The sequence below is a fragment of the Panthera tigris genome, chromosome C2 (genome assembly GCF_018350195.1).
Source record: "Panthera tigris isolate Pti1 chromosome C2, P.tigris_Pti1_mat1.1, whole genome shotgun sequence".
Taxonomy (NCBI): domain Eukaryota; kingdom Metazoa; phylum Chordata; class Mammalia; order Carnivora; family Felidae; genus Panthera; species Panthera tigris.
This window is the reverse complement of record NC_056668.1, coordinates 59,486,361-59,504,819: the sequence shown is the minus strand read 5'-3', so window position 1 is coordinate 59,504,819 and position 18,459 is coordinate 59,486,361. Positions and strand designations below refer to the sequence as shown.

The window sequence follows — 18,459 nt, the reverse complement described above, 5'->3', positions numbered from 1 at the left end:
TGTGTGTGACATTTTCTTTACCCATTCATCCATCAGTGGACACTTAGGTTGTTTCCATGCCTTGGCTGTTGTGAATAATGCAGTAATGAACATGGGATTATAGATAGTGTTTCCATTTCTTTTGGATACATAGCTAGAAGTGGGGTTGTTGGATCATACGGTATTTCTGTTTTTAATTTTGAGAAACCTCCATACTGTTTTCCATAATGGCTGCACCAATTTACATTCCCATCTATTGTGTATGAGGGTTTCCTTTTCTCCATATCTTCACCAACACTTGTTATCTTTTGACTTTTTTTTTTTAATTTTATTTTTTTTAAACTTACATCCAGGGGCGCCTGGGTAGCTCAGTTGGTTAAGTGTCTGGCTTTGGCTTGGGTCATGATCTCATGGCTCGTGAGTTCAAGCCCCACATTGAGTTCTGTGCTGACAGCTCAGAGCCTGGAGCCTGCTTCACATTCTGTGTCCCTCTCTCACTCTGCCTCTCCCCTGCTCATACTCTCTCTCTCTCTCTCTCAAGAATAAATAAACATTAAAAAAAATTTAAAAATAAAAAAATAAAAAAAAAAATAAATTTACATCCGAATTAGTTAGCATATAGTGCAACAATGATTTCAGGAGTAGATTCCTTAATGCCTCTTACCCATTTAGCCCATCCCCCCTCCCAGAACCCCTCCAGTAACCCTCTGTTTGTTCTCCATATTTAAGAGTCTCTTATGTTTTGTCCCCCTCCCTGTTTTTATAGTATTTTTGTTTCTCTTCCCTTATGTTCATTTGTTTTGTCTCTTAAAGTCCTCATATGAGTGAAGTCCTATGAGTTTTGTCTTTGACTAATTTTGCTTAGCATAATACCCTCCAGTTCCATCCACGTAGTTGCAAATGGCAAGATTTCATTCTTTTTGATTGCTGAGTAATACTCCATTGTATATATATACCACATCTTCTTTATCCATTCATCCATCAATGGACATTTGGGCTCTTTCCATACTTTCGCTATTGTTGATAGTCTTTTGACTTAAAAAAAAGAAAAGTTTATTTATTTTGAGAGAGAGAGGGAGGAGAGAGTATCCCAAGTAGGCTCCATGCTGTCAGTACAGAGCCCAATATGGGGCTTGAATCCATGAACCATGAGATCATGACCTACCCGAAACCAAGAGTTGGACACTTAACCAACTGAGCCATAGAGGGCCCCCATTTTTTGATAATAACTCTTCTAATAGGTGTGAGGTGAAATCTCATTATGGTTTTGATTTGCATTCCCCTGATTATTAATGATGATGAACATCTTTTTATGTACTTGTTGGTCATTTTTATGTCTTCTTTGGAAATATATATTCTTTGAATGAATATTTTTGAAAGAAATTTCAAGGGATTGATTAAGTGGCAGGGACCTTGAGAGAGCCTTTTGAGGTAGTGTTCTGTATCTTGATCTTAGTGGTGGCTACATGAGTGTATTCACATATATAAATTTATTGAGCAGTGAACTTAAATTAGTGGCTTATTGTATATGTAATATGTCAATAAAAAAGAAAAAAAATCCGTACTTCATTGTACTTTTTATTGTTTAAAGTAGACCAGGGGAACTTTGTTTCAGAAGTGAAATCTGAGCATCCTTACTAGGCACAGAAAATTCGTTCACAGTCTAGTCCAAGTTCTTTCCTGTCCGCACCTCCTGTTTCCTTCCCTCTCTCCCATAATTTTTATATTCCTGCTGCAATCCTCAGACTCACAAGACATTTTTAATGTTTCACTGCCTTTGCACTTGCTCTTCTGCTAACTCATATCCTTTCTTCTCTCCATCTTGACTGACAAAAATACTATGTATTCTTTAAAACCTAGCTTTCTTTGAGTCCCACAAGAAACATGCCTGATTCTGTGTTCTTTCATAGCATTTTATTAACAAATCTTTGAGGTAGCATTTACCAGTTTTTAAATTCACTTTTAAAACCTTTCTATTTTAAAAGAATTATAGACTCAAAAGAAGTTACAAAAATACTACAATGAATCCATGTACTGCTGACCCAGTTTCCCAGAGTAGAGATATGTAGCTGTAGGACAATAACACAAGTAGGAAGTTGACATTCATTAACCAATTTTTTTAAATTCATCTTCTTTTCAATTATTTTTTAAATTATCTGTGCTGCCCAATATGGTAATCACTAGCCTCATGTAACTATTTAAATTACTTAAAATTACATAAAATTAAAAGTTTGGTGGTCTCACTAGCCACATTTCAAGCATTTAATATACACATGTGACTAATGGCGACCATATGGACAATGCAGGTATAGAATATCTGCATTGCACAAAGTTCTTTTGGATAGCCCTGATCTAGACTGTGTTCTTCTTGAGAGAAGACTTGCCTTTTCCATCTTTGTATCTGTAATTCCTAGGCAGTGGGGGCACTTGGTCTATACCTGAATGATTGAGTCTAGTCCTATCCTCTTGTTTTACATGTGAAGAAACTTGGGCCCTAAGCTGTGATAAGTAAAATGATGCCTAGCTTTTCAGTAGCAAATCTAGAATTAGAGCTCATTTTCCCAATTCCAAGTTCACTGTTCTTTCCAGGTGGCCTCATTGGTTGTGAGCTCACTGATTTTTATTAGTTTTAGAGGGAAAACAGTGTTAAAATAATGCACTTCTCAGACTTTAGGCTACAGAAAAATCAACTAGGAAGCTTGTATTTCTGGACTTGTCTTTCCTAAGATTCTGATTCAGTAGGTCTGGTGTAGGGCGTAGGAATCAATATTTTAAACGTATGCTTAGTATATGTGGTCATAACATAAGGATAGCTCAGAAGAGAGAGCAACAGAACAGAGAGCCTGGAAATGGAACTGCACTAATATGGACATTTGATTTTTAACAAAGGTACCACTGAAGAAAGGAAATGTTTTCAACAAATGATGTTGGAACAACTAAATATCCATATGGGAAAAAAGTGAACTTTAACCCCTACCTCCTGCCATACAGATCATTGATCTAAATATGCCAATATCATAAACTTTGTAGAAGCAATCATAGTAGAATATCTTGGGAATGAGTAAAGGTTTCTTGGACAGGCCACAAAAAGAAATCATCATACTTCATCAAGAACTATTGCTTACCAAAAGGCACAATTAAGAAAAGGCATAGGTAGGCCACATAGTGGGAGACAATATTTGCAAAATATGTTTCAGACAAATGACAAGTATGCAGAAGATATAAGTAACTCAGAATATATGAAGATTTTCTGTAAGTTAATCATAAAAGGACAAACTGTTGTAAACTCTTAAGTCTAAAGTTCTCTTTTGGCCAGCAAAAGAGGGGACACAGGATTAAAGCGAGAGACGGCTAATGTCCGGGAAAAGACAAGAGCCCTGAATAAGGGTCCTTGCCTCGTATTTATTCAGGTTAGAAGGCTTGCAAACGTGAGGGGCATGTACAAAGAGACAAACTAGGAACATTAACTTGGGGACGTGAAGGAAAAGGGGGGTTTTGAAGATATACAGTGTTTGGGGTTTGGGTCAATATTAAACTCCCGGCTCCGGGCAGATGGATAGATGGTTGTTAACAGCAGACCGGAAGCACCGTGCCTATTTATCTTAGCTAGCCTAGGGGATGAGACAGATAGGGGGAATAACCACAGGGCTAATAAGGCACCTTTTCTTTTGTTCACCATCTCTGCTCTGGGCTGCTTTGCCTGCAGCACAGAGGTCCATAGTCCAATTCACCAATCAATTTACCTAACCTGGCCCTATTCTCCCGTGAAAGCAGCTTTTCTGCTATAGTACTAAATTGGGAGTGTTTCCACCTTGAACATCTAATCTTGTTTATTTTCATATACCTATGTATTGGGCACCTTTGTGCCATTTCTATTTCAGGCCTTTGCCTCTCTCTATTTTGGAGGGTTCTGCAACCCCTTTGTATTTTGGGGTGCCTTCACACTTCCCTAATCCTGGCACCTTTGTGCCTCCCTATTTTCAGGGTATCTTTGCACCCCCCTATTCTTGGAGTGCCAATCTGGTTTACCCAAACTCCGGTGTAAGCATTTTATGACTTTGTATTTCTTTATCCCTTGTTAATCCATTTGGTGTAAGCCTGGAGGATTCCTAAGCTTGTCCCCTACAGTAAACAATCCAATTAAAAAACTGGCAAAAAGATAGGGCGCCTGGGTAGCTTACTCTGTTAAGCGTCCGGCTTCGGCACAGGTCCTGATATCACAGTTTGTGGGTGTAAGCCCTGCATCAGGCTCTGCTGACAGCTCAGAGCCTGGAGCCTGCTTCTGATTGTGTGTCTCCCTCTCTCTCTGCCCCTCCCCTGCTCACGCTGTCTCTCCCTTTCTCTCTCTCTCAAAAATAAATAAACATTAAAAAAAAAAAAAACTGGCAAAAAGATATGAGCAGGCAAAACAAGATCTACAAATGGTCTTAAATTTTCTTCAATGTTTATTTATTTTTGAGAGAGAGAGAGAGAGAGAGAGAGAGAGTGAGCAGAGGTGGGGGAGGGGCTCAAAGAGAGGGAAATGCAGAACTCAAGCAGGCTCCAGGCTCTGAGCTGTCAGCACAGAGCCAGATGCAGAGCTGGAACTCACGAACTGTGAGATCATGCCCTGAGCCAAAGTTGGATGCTTAACTGACTGAGCCACCTAGGGGCCCCCTACAGATGGTCTTCATATGCACATAAAAATTTATTCAATGTTATCAATCATCCAGGAAATGAAAATTAAACTATAATGAGATTCCACTATTTAACCACCAGAATAGTTGAAATTGATAAGCAGACAAAGCCCAATGTTAGTAGGATATTGAACAACCAGAACTCTTACATTTTGGATGGGAATGCAAAATGGTACTGTCACTCTGGGGAAAGTGTGACAAATGTTCTTACATAAGTCTTTTTGTGGATATACTTTTTTTTTATTTCTCTTGGGTAGATACTTGGGAGTGGAAGTGCAGGGAATATAATAAGCATTTCTACTCCTGGGTATTTACTCAACAGAAAGAAAGACTATACCCATGAAAAATGTTGCACAAGAATATTCATGGAGAGCAGCTTTTCTTCGTGGTCACCAAAACACAGGAACAGGTGTTCATCAACGGAAAATAAACAAGCTATGTTATAAACTGACACACAGTTATACATTCATACTCAGCAATAAAAAGGAACAAACTACTGGATGAATTTCAGAAATAGCTGAGTGAAAGGTTGACAAAACAGAATTCTCAGTTAATGCATTGTAAAGTTCAGTAGAGAAAAAAATGAGAACACTGGTTGCCTCTGTGGGAGAAGGGGAAGGTATTGACTAGGAAGGGTCGTGAGAGAACTTTCTCTGGTAATAATAATGTTCTGTACCTTGATAGGGATTGGGTCACACAGGTATGTGCATTAGTCAGAACTCACTGAATTTTACACTTAAGATTTGTGCATTTTACTATACATAAGCTTTACTGCAAGAGGAAAAAGCAGTTTTAAAAGTTGTGATTTTGATACAAGTGATCTCAAAAGTACACTTTGAGAACCATTGGATTTGACTAATTTCAGAAATAATTCTTTCTTACCGTAAAATATAGTGATTCATAGATTATTAATGTAACATTTTGAATTTTTTCTTTAAAAATTAAATATTGTATTAAAAGTAACATTTCCTTATTAGTAGGTTAATGAGTCAGTGGACAAGCGTTTATGACATTATTATACAGTTCATTATTTCAATAAGTATTCTTTGTTTTAATAAGTGTTCTTTTTTAATGTGAGGAATGCAAGCTTAATATCAGGAGGAATAGCATATGGAAACAATTGTACACTGATAGATGTAATTGAATTTGTTAAAATGTGGTTTGAGATGGATATTTACAGTGATGTTTGGTAAACTGGGTGATGTACCTCTTTCAGTTAAACTCTTGCGTCTCACCCCCATGCGATGAGTATGTTTACTTATGTGATAGACCTCTAGTATCATTTACTTTAAGATTCTAGATGTTCAGAAGTTTAGAACTTTAACGTCATGTATCTTACTTGTAACATGAATCTGCAAACTTTCAAAAGTGCTCACAAGTTTTACAGTTTCAAAACTGAAACTGTAATGTTAATGACCAAATGCTGACTCACCGGCACAAGGGACATCTGACCTTACGGGTTTATAGGTGAAATTATGTGTTCACCTGTCATGCCCTATCCCAAATAATCTCTCCTCCAGTAGGGTGTTGGTCAGATGCCAGAAATTCCACCAACTAAAGATACCTGCCTGTGTTTCTAAATTTTCCTGATAACAATCCCCTGGGGGCATTCTAAATTTCAGACTCCTCCCTTAAAGATTGGGATTCCTCCCTTAGAGACTGATTCAGGGTCAGGCTGACAGTGGGCTGACAATTCCTGTTTTTTAACTATTATCTTGTTGAAAATACAGATTCCTGGGCCCTACCCAGTACTTCTCATTTGTGTAGGATGAAGCCCCCAAATCTACATTTTTTGTAATGTTTGTATTTATTTTTTTTGAGAGAGCGTAAGCCAGGGAGGGGCAGGGAGAGGGGACAGAGGATCTGAAGCAGGCCCTTCGCTGACAGCAGCAATCCCGATACAGGGCTCAAATTCATAAACTGCATGATCATGACCTGAGCCAAAATCAGACACTTAATCCACTGAGCCAGGTGCCCCCAAATCTGCATTTTCTGGAGTATATACAATGCACAGTTCTGAAGGCTGTCATCCTAGTGCCGCTGCCTTCGTGGAAGATCCTCGAGTAAGTTTTGTCACTCTCACAAGTGAGAAGAGGGAAGTGGGAGATTGAAGGAAGATAATTTTAGAATTGAGGACAGACCTTAGTGTAAGACATAGGTGGAGGACAATAAGAACTTGAGGGACAGTGAGCATGCCTAAGAGAAAGGAGAGAATCTCCTGGGATCTGTCCAGTGACTACAGTACTTGCTACCATTTTTATGGGAGTGGAGCATGAGCCGCCTATTGGAGAGTGACTTTTTTTTTTTTTTTAAACATTTATTTATTTTTGAGACAGAGACAGAGAGAGACAGAGCATGAACGGGGGAGGGTCAGAGAGAGGGAGACACAGAATCTGAAACAGGCTCCAGGCTCTGAGCTGTCAGCACAGAGCACGACGCGGGGCTCGAACTCACAGCCCTCACGGACCGCGAGATCATGACCTGAGCTGAAGTCGGCCGCTTAACCGACTGAGCCACCCAGGCGCCCCTGGAGAGTGACTTTTTAAAGCAACTACGTTCATTAGCTTTCGGATCATTCTGTTTGCCACCAAAAATCTGCCTGCATGCCCTAAGTTGCCAGTTGTTTTACATGCTAATGGAAACCTAGCCACTGTAAACATTCATTGATTTTTCTCTTGTGTAGTAAGAAGAAAACATAACTTATAGACCATCTTCTGGCAGAAGATGATAGATTTGGATCAGAAACGGGAGGTGTTGGAAGCCAGGAATCAAAAGTGAAGAACTTCTGCAAGCCCTTGGGTGATAAAGGTGACAAGGACTTATTTACTCACATGTCCCGCATTGTCATTATGTAGTAACCTGATGTGAGTTTGTTGCTTTTAGGCTGATGTATACCATCACACATGTAGGGGAGAGTAAGCTGCTGGAAGTGGGACTTGAGTGCACATTTCTCCTCAGGCTGCTTCAGTCAGTACTTCCTGTCATTGCCTTGTCTGCATTCACTTCTACTCATTCCCCAGGACCCTTTCTCCACCTTTACAGGGCTAGAGCCCAGTCTGAAATGCCTTCATTGTTATTCATAGCTAACATTTGTTGAATTCTTTTTGCTGCTAGGCACGGTGCTGCTCTGCTCCCCTGCATTTGTCATTCCCTTCTCAAAACAACCCAATGGTCCAGATGCTATGATTTTGATCCATTTTGTAGATGAAACACCTGAGGTTCCAAGAGGTTATATATCTTGCTCAGGACCTCACAGCTAGGAAATGGCAGAACCAGATTTTATTTTATTTTATTGTATTTTATTTTATTTTATTTTACTTAATTTAATTTAATTTAATTTAATTTAATTTAATTTAATTTAATTTATTTCATTTTATTTATTTCTGTATCTGTTTTTTTAAATTTTTAAATGTTTGTTTATTTTTTTAAATTTATTTTTTTAAATTTACATCCAAGTTAGCATATAGTGCAACAATGATTTCAGGAGTAGATTCCTTAATGCCCCTTACACATTTAACCCATCCCCCGTCCCACAAGCCCATGAACAACCCTCTTTGTTCTCTATATTTAAGAGTCTCTTATGTTTTGTCCCCGTCCATGTTTTTATATTATTTTTATTTCCCTTCCCTTATGTTCATCTGTTTTGTATCTTAAAGTCCTCATATGGGTGAAGTCATATGACATTTGTCTTTCTCTGACTGACTAATTTCACTTAGCAGAATACTTTCTAGTTCCATCTACATAGTTGCAAATGGCAAGGTTTCATTCTTTTTGATTGCCGAGTAATACTCCATTGTATATATATACCACATCTTCTTTACCCATTCATCCATCGATGGACATTTGGGCTCTTTCCATACTTTGGCTATTGTTGATAATACTGCTATAAACATTGGGGTGCATGTATCCCTTCAGAACAGCATACCTGTATCCCTTGGATAAATACCTAGTAGTGCCATTGCTGGGTCATAGGGTAGCTCTACTTTTAATTTTTTGAGGAACCTCCATACTGTTTTCCAGAGTGGCTGTATCAGTTTGGCAGAACCAGATTTTAAACTCATGCTTTCTTTCTTTTTTTTTAATGTTTATTTATTTTTGAGAGAGAGCGCGTGTGAGTAGGGAAGGGTCAGAGAAAGATGGAGACACAGAATCTGAAGCAGATTACAGGCTCTGAGCCATCAGCACAGACCCTGACATGGGGCTTGAACTCACTAACCATGAGATCATGACCTGAGCCGAAGTCGGACGCTTAACCTACTGAGCCACCCAGGCACCCCTAAACTCACGCTTTCTGATTTCCGATTCCATACACAGAAAATGGTAACTGCACTTGCACCTACTCCAGTGTACCACAACAGCTATCCCAGTTGGACAGACCACTTTTGAAAGGCCAGGCCGTCAGTCCCTGAGATTTAAAAGCATTAAAGTTTTCATTATGAAATTTTTAAAGATCAGAGAAGAGAAAGAAACCACCTATAATGTTGCTGGCCTTACATAACTATGACTATTATCTTCATGTATTTGCTTTCAGGCTTTTTTGGCATATGAATATATTTTCCTATAATATATATATATATATATTCTTTAGTGTCCTAATTTTTTTTAAGTTTATTTATTTTGAGAGAGACAGTGTGTGCATATAAACTGGGGAGGAGCAGAGAGAGAGGGAGAGAGAGAGAACCACATGTAGGCTCCGCACTGTCAGTGCAGATCCTGATGCGAGGCTCAAACTCATGAATCCTGAGATCATGAGTTGAGCTGAAGTCAGATGCCCAAGCAACTGAGCCACCCAGGTGCCCCAGTATCCTGATATTTTATTTTATTTTATTTTATTTTATTTTATTTTATTTTATTTTATTTTGTTTTATTTTATTTTTTTAAATCTTTATTTATTTTTGAGAGAGACAGAGACAGAGCAAGAGCAGGGGAGGGGCAGCGAGAGAGGGAGACACAGAATCTGAAGCAGGCTCCAGGCTCTGAGCTGTCAGCACAGAGCCCGATGCGGGGCTTGAACTCACGGACCGTGAGATCATGACCTGAGCCGAAGTCGGACGCTTAACCGACAGAGCCACCCAGGCGCCCCTCCTGATATTTTAAATATAAGTAGAATTTTCCTACTCCTACCCAGATATTAATGAGTGTCAAGTGATGATGTAAGACTTCTAGCAGTTTGAGAGAAGGATAGCAAGTGAGTAAATGAATGAATGAGCTTGCTTCTGTACAAGGAATATTCCTTGTATGGCTGTTTGTGTGTACATGTTTGTGTGCTTGTCACTTGTTTTTTCTGCATTCAGAGAGGAGAACCAGTGTTCTCATTTAAATTTTGTAGAACACTTCAAATATTATGAACAAAGAACATACTCTCCCAACTCAAGTATGTTTTACCTGTTTTTCCAGGTCTTGCTCAAATCCACACCCCCTTTTTAAGCCTTTCTAGATTTCTAACCTGATAATGATCTTTCTCTACTCCAGTCTTCTCAAGAACTTTCTGGCGATACCTCACATTTGACATTCACCGTGCTCTCCACCTGCTAGTTATAATATTTTTTGTCCTGTTTTCTTATACCTTCTTCTATCCACAGCAGCTAATCCAGTGCTTTTTCGTGGTGTCACTTTTGTTTTTTTAGCATTTTGGTATTCAAACCAAAGTGCTATTAATTTCTCTAACATACTAGAATAACTTGAACTTTCTGGCGTGTTCTTCCATGCTGTGTAGGTTCCTATCACTGTAACCATGCCAGAAATGACAGAGAATGAGACTCCTACAAAAAAGCAGCACAGGTATGTAGTCCTGGTCCAGAAATAATATAGTTTGGGGAGATGAACAGCAGAATTAGTCCCCACTTTGTGAAATAGGCAGTCCTCAGGGAACTTTCATTAAATGCCTGGAAGACCATTTTTCTTCAGAAATATGTGTGAATAAATAAATACAGGTTTACAGAAAGGAGTACATAGTTAAAATTTACCTGTCCTCCTTATTTTATGGACAGTGTAACAGAAATGACAATGAGCAATTAAAATTGTATAATACCAAATCTATCCTAAGTGTTTAGTTTCTCCTGAAACTTTTACTTGCTCACAGTATCACAGTCTTTGTAGATTGTTAAGTTCATTTAGGCCGAAGTCAATTTGAATAGACATTTTGTGACATTACAATTTTGTGACATTACAATATGCACGTCAGTACAACATTACTTCTGGTTCTTTGTATAAGCCCCCTTCTGAATTTCTAGCATTTTAGGCAGTGTTTCTGCTTAAAATTGCATGGTCGGTGCTTTCATTAATATTAAAATCCCCATTCTCTTTCCTTACCAAATAACTGTTAGGGATTGCTAATGTATTGAGTAATTGTACATAACAGGGAAATCAATGGTTTGAGTAGATTAGCTTTTAAGAAAAACTAAGAGTTTGGATAAGCTAAGGCACACAGATGCAAAGGATGGCTCAAATGCCAATTGTCTGTGCGTTGGTGCTGGTGGCTGCCATGGTTCCCCACCCCCGGGGATTAAAAAGTTCCTTTCTACCGTTGCTTGTACCCCTGACGCACTCACCGCACCCCTTGCCAGGTGCCAGGGCAAACATCAGAAGTCACCTACTTGGTACATCACTTTGAGAGTTGACTAGCTCTTTAATTACATTTTTCAAATAGTTAACGTTTTCAATGATTGATTCACTTCCCAACCATTGACTTTTGGGTATGGATGAATAGAGAATTGTAGAATTTGGAAATTGTAGATTCTAAATTTATACTGATGTACCTGCAGTTAGGTTTTCATACCATAATAAGATGGTTTCTTACTGATGCAACAAATACAAATTCATAAAATTTCTGTGGTTCTCAACATATAAAGTGGAGAAAATGTTTTCCTGTTATTTTCATGTTCTTTTTATCTGCACTTTTTGTTTCAGAAAGAAAAACCGGGAGACACACAATGCAGGTAGAAACAATTTCAATTGTATTTGTTAGCATTTTTGCATTCACAAGGAAATTATACTGTAGTCGATTGTAAGGTTTTATGTTACAAGCATAGAATCATTATTCCTTATGTTTTAGGAAAACGTTCCTTTACTTTGTTCCTTTATGGTTTAATTGGCAAAACACCCCTCGAGTCTCATGAAGATGGCTAGTTTATCATCTTCTGATTCATTGTCTATTTAGATAACTCGAGGACTAATATGCCTTTGGAACTAGTGTTTTAAGTGATTTCACCCACTGAGGAAATTGAGCTCTACTTCTCCCAAATGGGATAGAGAGAATGTGTCTGCAGAAGTTCCAGAGGGAGCTGGCTGCCCAGAGGAGCAGAGGAGAGATGAACAGCAGGCTGTGGAGCTTAAAAGTCCCTGAAATGTGAACAGTCTTAAATGAAGTTGTGGAGTCCTCAGTCACAGGAAGAAATGTAGAAAATAAATGTTTAATTTTATCTCAAACGTCCAGATTATAGGCCAAAGCCAGATAAACATTTATAGAAGTGATTGTGCCTACATTTATATTTTGGTACATTTTAGAACACTTTCTTTTCCAGGGGTTACAGTCAGATTGAAAACAAAATATTTTAGAAGTTAATGTCTATTACTCTATAACTGATATTCTTCCTTTCCCTAAGGAAAGGACCCTGGGGGAATTTTTGTCTATGGGAAGATGGGGTGAACACTGATGGAATATTGCTGTTTTCCAGCATGAGAATTTCCTGCCTTTGAATTCCCCTTTATCACTGTGGGTCTCAATGTTGGTTTTTTCTACCTCCATACATGAAAAAATCCACTCCTGGGTAATAACAAATACTGTTATTAGAGAATTTAGAAAAAAGGTGATATCATACTTTATTGTTTTCCCTTCTTTGGCCAAATGAATTAAATCTAATCTTTTTAGCCATAGGAGCTAAGTATTTTTATTGGAACCAACTCACATGGTGTCATAAATATGTCCTGATAGTAATTTATTATGAGAGAGTAATTAGATGTCATTGAAAATATGTCTTTACTGCTAGATTGTGAAGCAAAAAGTATGATTTTGCAAAACAAGAGCTGCTTATGGTTAATCTGAAAGATCACTGGAATCTTTTGTTAGGAAGGGAGGTTTTAGAAACCCTTCTGACAGTAAAAGCCAAGACTAATAATATTTCTACTTACAGTGTCTTATTGAAATTATTTAGATCATCTCATTCCCTCTTGCCCTTTCCATACAATCTTTAAAGTTGTGGCATGTAAGCCTGGAAGATTTCTCAGTTAATTTGGTTGAGATGTTGTCAGTTGCCCAGTTTCTTATGGGAAAAATCCTATGTGCCCAGAGTGAGTAAACGAGACTCCTAGAAATTTTAAGTCATAACTGATAGCTGTTCTATTTGAAAAATGCCTTCTAGACATCCTAAAAGGTGTTTGAAGGTTCTGTAATCTGTCTAAATAGGTCTCATTTGCCTATTTGCTATAAAAAGGCAGCTTTCTACTAACTTAGCTTGTTAGTAGGGGTTCTTAAAATTTAGTTATCACTAAAATGTCCAGTAATTACTTGAAACATAATAATGGCCTAACAGTAAAGTAATATTAGCATTTTCTGTTTTTAATTTGAGTTTAATTATTATAGATCACATTTTTAAAATGCTAATAAAAGTATTGCTTATATCAGTGCCCATAATGCTAGACTTATAATGCAGCATTCTTACAAATTGTCTTGTAGTTATTTGTCTTCAGTAGATACTGTTTGATAAAATTTTGTTAGAGATTTCTTTACCTAAAATTTCTTTACCCAGGGAGAATAGTGAGCTATAGCAGTGTACCATAAGGTCTGATAAATGGATTTTTCCCCCTATCTAGTGGAGAGGCATAGAAAGAAGAAAATCAATGCTGGAATAAACAGGATAGGAGAGCTGATCCCATGTTCCCCTGCCCTGAAGCAGGTAAGAAGTCTACTCCTATTTTCATTCATTACTTGTGAACAGATAATTCCCTAAGTTGTTTCATTGCTCAGAGTGCTTATTTTTGTTTCCTGTCATTTTTGGTTTTTGGAGTTAATCATCGCCTCATTGTTTTTCATTTGCTTAATTTTCTATATACCTATCTTTAATTTTTCCCATACTGATAACAGTCTTCTAGAAGAGTATTCTACATGATCAAGTGGACCATATAATTTCTAGATCTTTAAGATCTTGAATTATTCAGTCCCACGATTACATTCATTTGTGTGCTACAGTACTTACCAGGCATTTCTTTTATTTTCTGCCAATGATATTTTTTTATTACCTGTAAATTCTTACCTAGAATCTTCCAAGGATCTCTATTTTATTCTCTGTGCCCTGTCAGCCTCCACTGGCACTTAAATCTCAGCTTATTAAAGTTTTCTCTCATGAAGATAGCTTTTTGTTTTTTCTGATAATGAGGATAAAGTGTGCTTACTGAAAACAAAACAAAATGGAAACAATATGGAAGTCATAAAAAGTTTGAAAAGTAAGTTGACATCCTACTCCTAGGTTGTAACTATTATTACAAATGTTGTTACACATCTCTTTGGACATTGCTTTATGAATATATATGTATATATATATTTGTAAAATATGTTTCATATATATATTCATAAAATGTTTCATAACCTGCCTTGTCATTTTCACTCAGTCGTACATAGTAGACTTTTTTTCATATGATCTCCTTTCTTTTTAATGATTACATAGTGTTTCATGATAGTGAGATATCATAATTTGTGTTAGCCTTTTTTGGTTAATTGTTAGTTAATATATAAACATAACAAATAGTACTAAATAGCTTAAAACAACATTAGTCTCTGGCTTGCCTGCCTCCCACATCCAATACAGCAACTTAAAGGCATCCATTCTCTACTGTTTCTTTTGGCATTCACCTTTATATTTTGAAATAATATGCGTATATTATTGTATCATACTTTTTCTATTTTAGATTTTATCTATTGACTTTCCCTTGTTAAGTCCTCCCAATATAATTCCACCACAACTTTTGATTAAATCAGTATTCAGTTCTTATGTTATTAAGACTGTAAATATTGTTTATGGTGAGCCAAAGATTAGTATTATTATGTTTTGTTTCATATGAAACTTTTTTGGGGGAGGGTTGGTAATTACCTCATTGTTATCAGTTTATATATACCTATCTTTTTATTTATTTATTTATTTATTTACTTTAGATTTTTTAAATTTATGTTTTATTTTTTATTTTTATGTAAGCTGTACACCCAGTGTAGGAAGTCATGACCCCGAGATCGAGTCACATGCTCTACTAACCGAACCAGCCATGTGCCCCTCTATATACCTATCTTTATTTCTTTCCACACTTTCAACAGTCCCTTAGTAGAGTTTCTACATAGTCAAGTGTACCACATAATTTCTATTTTCTCCTTTTTCCTTTGAAACTTTCCTTCTGGAACCCTCTGCCCTTCTTCAATCTCAACTGGTTGGTCTTTTACAACTCTTCTGTTTTCTTCCTTCCTTCCTTCCTTCCTTCCTTTCCTTCTTCCTTTCTTTCCTTCTTTCCTTCTTTCTTTCTTTTCTTTCTTTCTTTTCCTTCTTTCTTTTTCTTTTTTCTTTCTTTCTTTCTTTCTTTCTTTCTTTCTTTCTTTCTTCCTTTTCTTTCTTTATTCCTTCCTTCCTTCCTTCCTTTCTTCCTTCCTTCCTTCCTTCCTTCCTTCCTTCCTTCCTTCCTTCCTTTTTTCCTTCCTTCCTTTCTTCCTTTCTTTCTTCCTTCCTTCCTTCCTTCCTTTCTTCCTTTCTTCCTTTCTTTCTTCCTTTTTTCTTCCTTTCTTCCTTTCTTTCTTCCTTTCTTTCTTTCTTCCTTTCTTTCTTTCTTCCTTTCTTTCTTCCTTTCTTTCTTCCTTTCTTCCTTTCTTTCTTTCTTTGTTTTAAGTAGGCTTCACTCCCAGTGCAGAGCCCAGGGCAGGGCTCTACCTCATGACCCTGAGATCAAGACCTGAGCTGAGATCAAGAGTTGGACGCTTAACCAGTTGAGCCACCCAGGCATCCCTCTAACTCTTCTGTTTTTAATTTCAGGTCTCATGATTTTAATTTCCAAGAGTCTTTTTCTTATTCTCTTTGTCCTTTTTCATGTCACATGTTTTGTTTCATGAATACAATACCATCATATCTCTGAGAATGTTATATAGGTTTTTTAAAATAATTTTTCTTCTGTTTTCCATACTGTCTTTCTTCTGATTTTCTTTTTTTCCCCTTTGTTTTGAGGTTTTGTTTTTCATTTTGGAGACTTTCCTTAAATGCTTGGTGATACTTAACCGTTCTCATATTTGAGAATGAGGCATTAAAATTTAAAAGCTGATTGAATAGGTTGATTTTTGGTGCCCTAACTATTGAGTGATTAGGTGGTAAGCTAGTGTTGTTGTTTTTGTGGAACTAAAAAATATCAGTATCTTTTTATTTTGGGGGTAGCTGTTAACTTTTACCTTCCAGAGAAGAATCCTTCAGCCCCCAATCTAGGAGTGGAAAGGAGTTTAAAACTGGTTGCCATATTCTGGGAGCTGGGTGGGGGAAGGTGTGCTGCTTTAGGAGGAGAATTTTACTTTACCCTCCTGTCTTCACTGAGGAGTCTCATCTTGTCCACTTCTGTGCCATGCATCTCCTAGGCTGAAATTCTCTGGTTCAAATTTCACAGAAAACAAACTTGTCTCTTGTGGTTGGGGCAGGAATGAGAAGTCATGAAGCTGCATAGGATATGTGTGTGTGCTGAGGGTAGAGGGTAGTTTTATTACTGCGTAAGAAGAGTCTTTCCACCAGTCCCCTCAATTTTGATCCCATACCTCACCCCACCTTTTGTGGTGGCTAGAGAGCTTCCCAGTCCTGGACCTCCCCAGGCTTTCAGATAGCCAGATCAATTCCTTCTGCAGGATGGTACTTTTGTCTTGCATAAACATGTTATCTATCTATCTATCTATCTATCTATATATCTATTTACTTAAAGTACTTTGTTTTCTTACATGATCGCAAATTTAAGGGCAGGCTCTATGTCTGCAGATTTTTTTTTTTTTTCCTCCACATCTCAATGTACAGTAGCTTCTCAGGAAATATTGATGTTTGCCCAGGAAAATCTTATTTTCCTGCTTTTGACGGTCATTCCTACAAGTTTCTCTGAAAGGAAACTATGATCATTTCACTTCCTTGGTGTCCTAGCATGTGTGGTGGAAGTCAGTATTTGGCTTCCAGAAGCCGAGTAGATTAAGATTTTCTTCACTATTGCTATGTGTCCTCCCTCAGCCCATCTGCAGTAGGGAGGCGGATGGGCATTATTATGTTCTGCCTTTGTATCAATTCTTCCTTTAAGAAAGAACAATATCAGGGCATGTAGGCGCTCAGTTGGTTGAGTGTCTGACTCTTGATTTAGATTTAGGTCATGATCCCAGGGTCATGGGATTGAGCCTTGTGTTGGGCTCTGCACTGAGCATGGAGCCTGCTTAAGATTCTCTCTCCCTCTTACTCTCTGTCCCTCTACTTCTGCCCCTCTCCCCTGCTCGTGCTCTCTTTAAAAAAAATAATAATAAATAAATAAACTAAATTTTACAAAAAGGCAATAACTATTTTTTCTCTCTAGAGTAAAACGTTTCCTAGATTATATTGGGTCTCTGTTGAGACTCAGTCTAAGAAGCCCAGAATTGTAATTTTATGAACCAAAGACCTAAATCCCTGATTCCTACCTGAAAAGAACTATCTGATAAAGTACTGGGGATATTTAATAATAAGCATACTGGAATAGAAGTTAAACATTCACTGCAATATTTTTAATAGCTGAAGAATAAGAAACCAAAATGCCTCTTGGTTAAATAGTTATCATACTATACTGGAAAATAAAATAAATACAGCCTTTAGAAAGTATAACATAGATATCTAAACCCTATATGGAAGTATCTCCAAGATATATTTGTAAATAGAAAAGAAAAATGTAGCATACTGCTTATAGTATCCTTCTATCTGTTTTTTGTTTGTTTGTTTGTTTTTAAAGATAGATCCATGTATCAGCATAGAATATTTCTGGGAGGATACACAAATAACTATGACTGTTACCTCTGGAAAAAGGTATAGGGAGCTAAAGCCAAAAAGAATGTCACTTATGTTTTATTTTTAACAATTGTTCATAGGGTACAAACAATATTAAAGTCTAGAATCCTTACAGGGCCTTGAAGGCCCTCTCCAGCCTCTTCTCCTCCCACTCTTCCCCTATATACTTTAGTTCTGCTCACCTCACCAGGGCCCTCCAACGTGCCAACACAGCCTTGCCTAAGGGCCTTGTCCTTGCGGATCCTGCTACCTGGACCCTCTTCCTCCAGATATCCACAGGGTTTACTTCCTTCAGGTTTTTGCTTTGCCTCACAGAGAGGCCTTCTCCAGCCTTCCCATGCAAGATAGATTACAGTACAGTACCTTAGTTTGGGCTCCTATAAGAAAAATACCATAGACTGAGTGATTTAAACAACGGAAATTTATTTTTCATGGTTCTGGAGGCTGGGAAGTCCAAGATAGAGGTGCCAGCTGGTTTGGTTCCTCGTGTCTGCTCTTCCTGATTATGTCCTTGTGTGACAGGGAGTGCAGTCACCTCTCTCTCATGTCTTTTCTTCTAAGGGCACTGATGTCATTCATGAGGGATACACACTCATGACCTAATTACCTCCCAGAGGCCCACCTCCAACTACCATCATATCAGGGATCAGGGTTTCAACATGAATTATAGGGGGACACAAACATTCAGTTCATAGGACAGAGTGACCTTTGCCATCTCTCTGGGCCCCTCTTTACTCTGTTTTATTTTTTCTTCCTAGCACTTAGCCCTACCCAACTGTATGTAT

At 37.7% G+C, this 18,459-nt stretch overlaps 1 protein-coding gene across 1 annotated transcript in view; it reads left to right on the top strand.

Annotated features, from left to right (window-relative positions):
- Positions 1–18,459, top strand: part of USF3 (upstream transcription factor family member 3) — a 57,538-nt gene that overhangs the window by 24,077 nt on the left and 15,002 nt on the right. Inside the window, exons 2-5 of the mRNA XM_042998800.1 lie at positions 7,339–7,463; positions 10,372–10,436; positions 11,565–11,593; positions 13,467–13,549. Of these exons, the coding sequence (XP_042854734.1) occupies positions 10,390–10,436; positions 11,565–11,593; positions 13,467–13,549 (159 nt within the window). The 5' untranslated portion in view covers positions 7,339–7,463; positions 10,372–10,389. The remainder of the gene's footprint in view (positions 1–7,338; positions 7,464–10,371; positions 10,437–11,564; positions 11,594–13,466; positions 13,550–18,459) is intronic.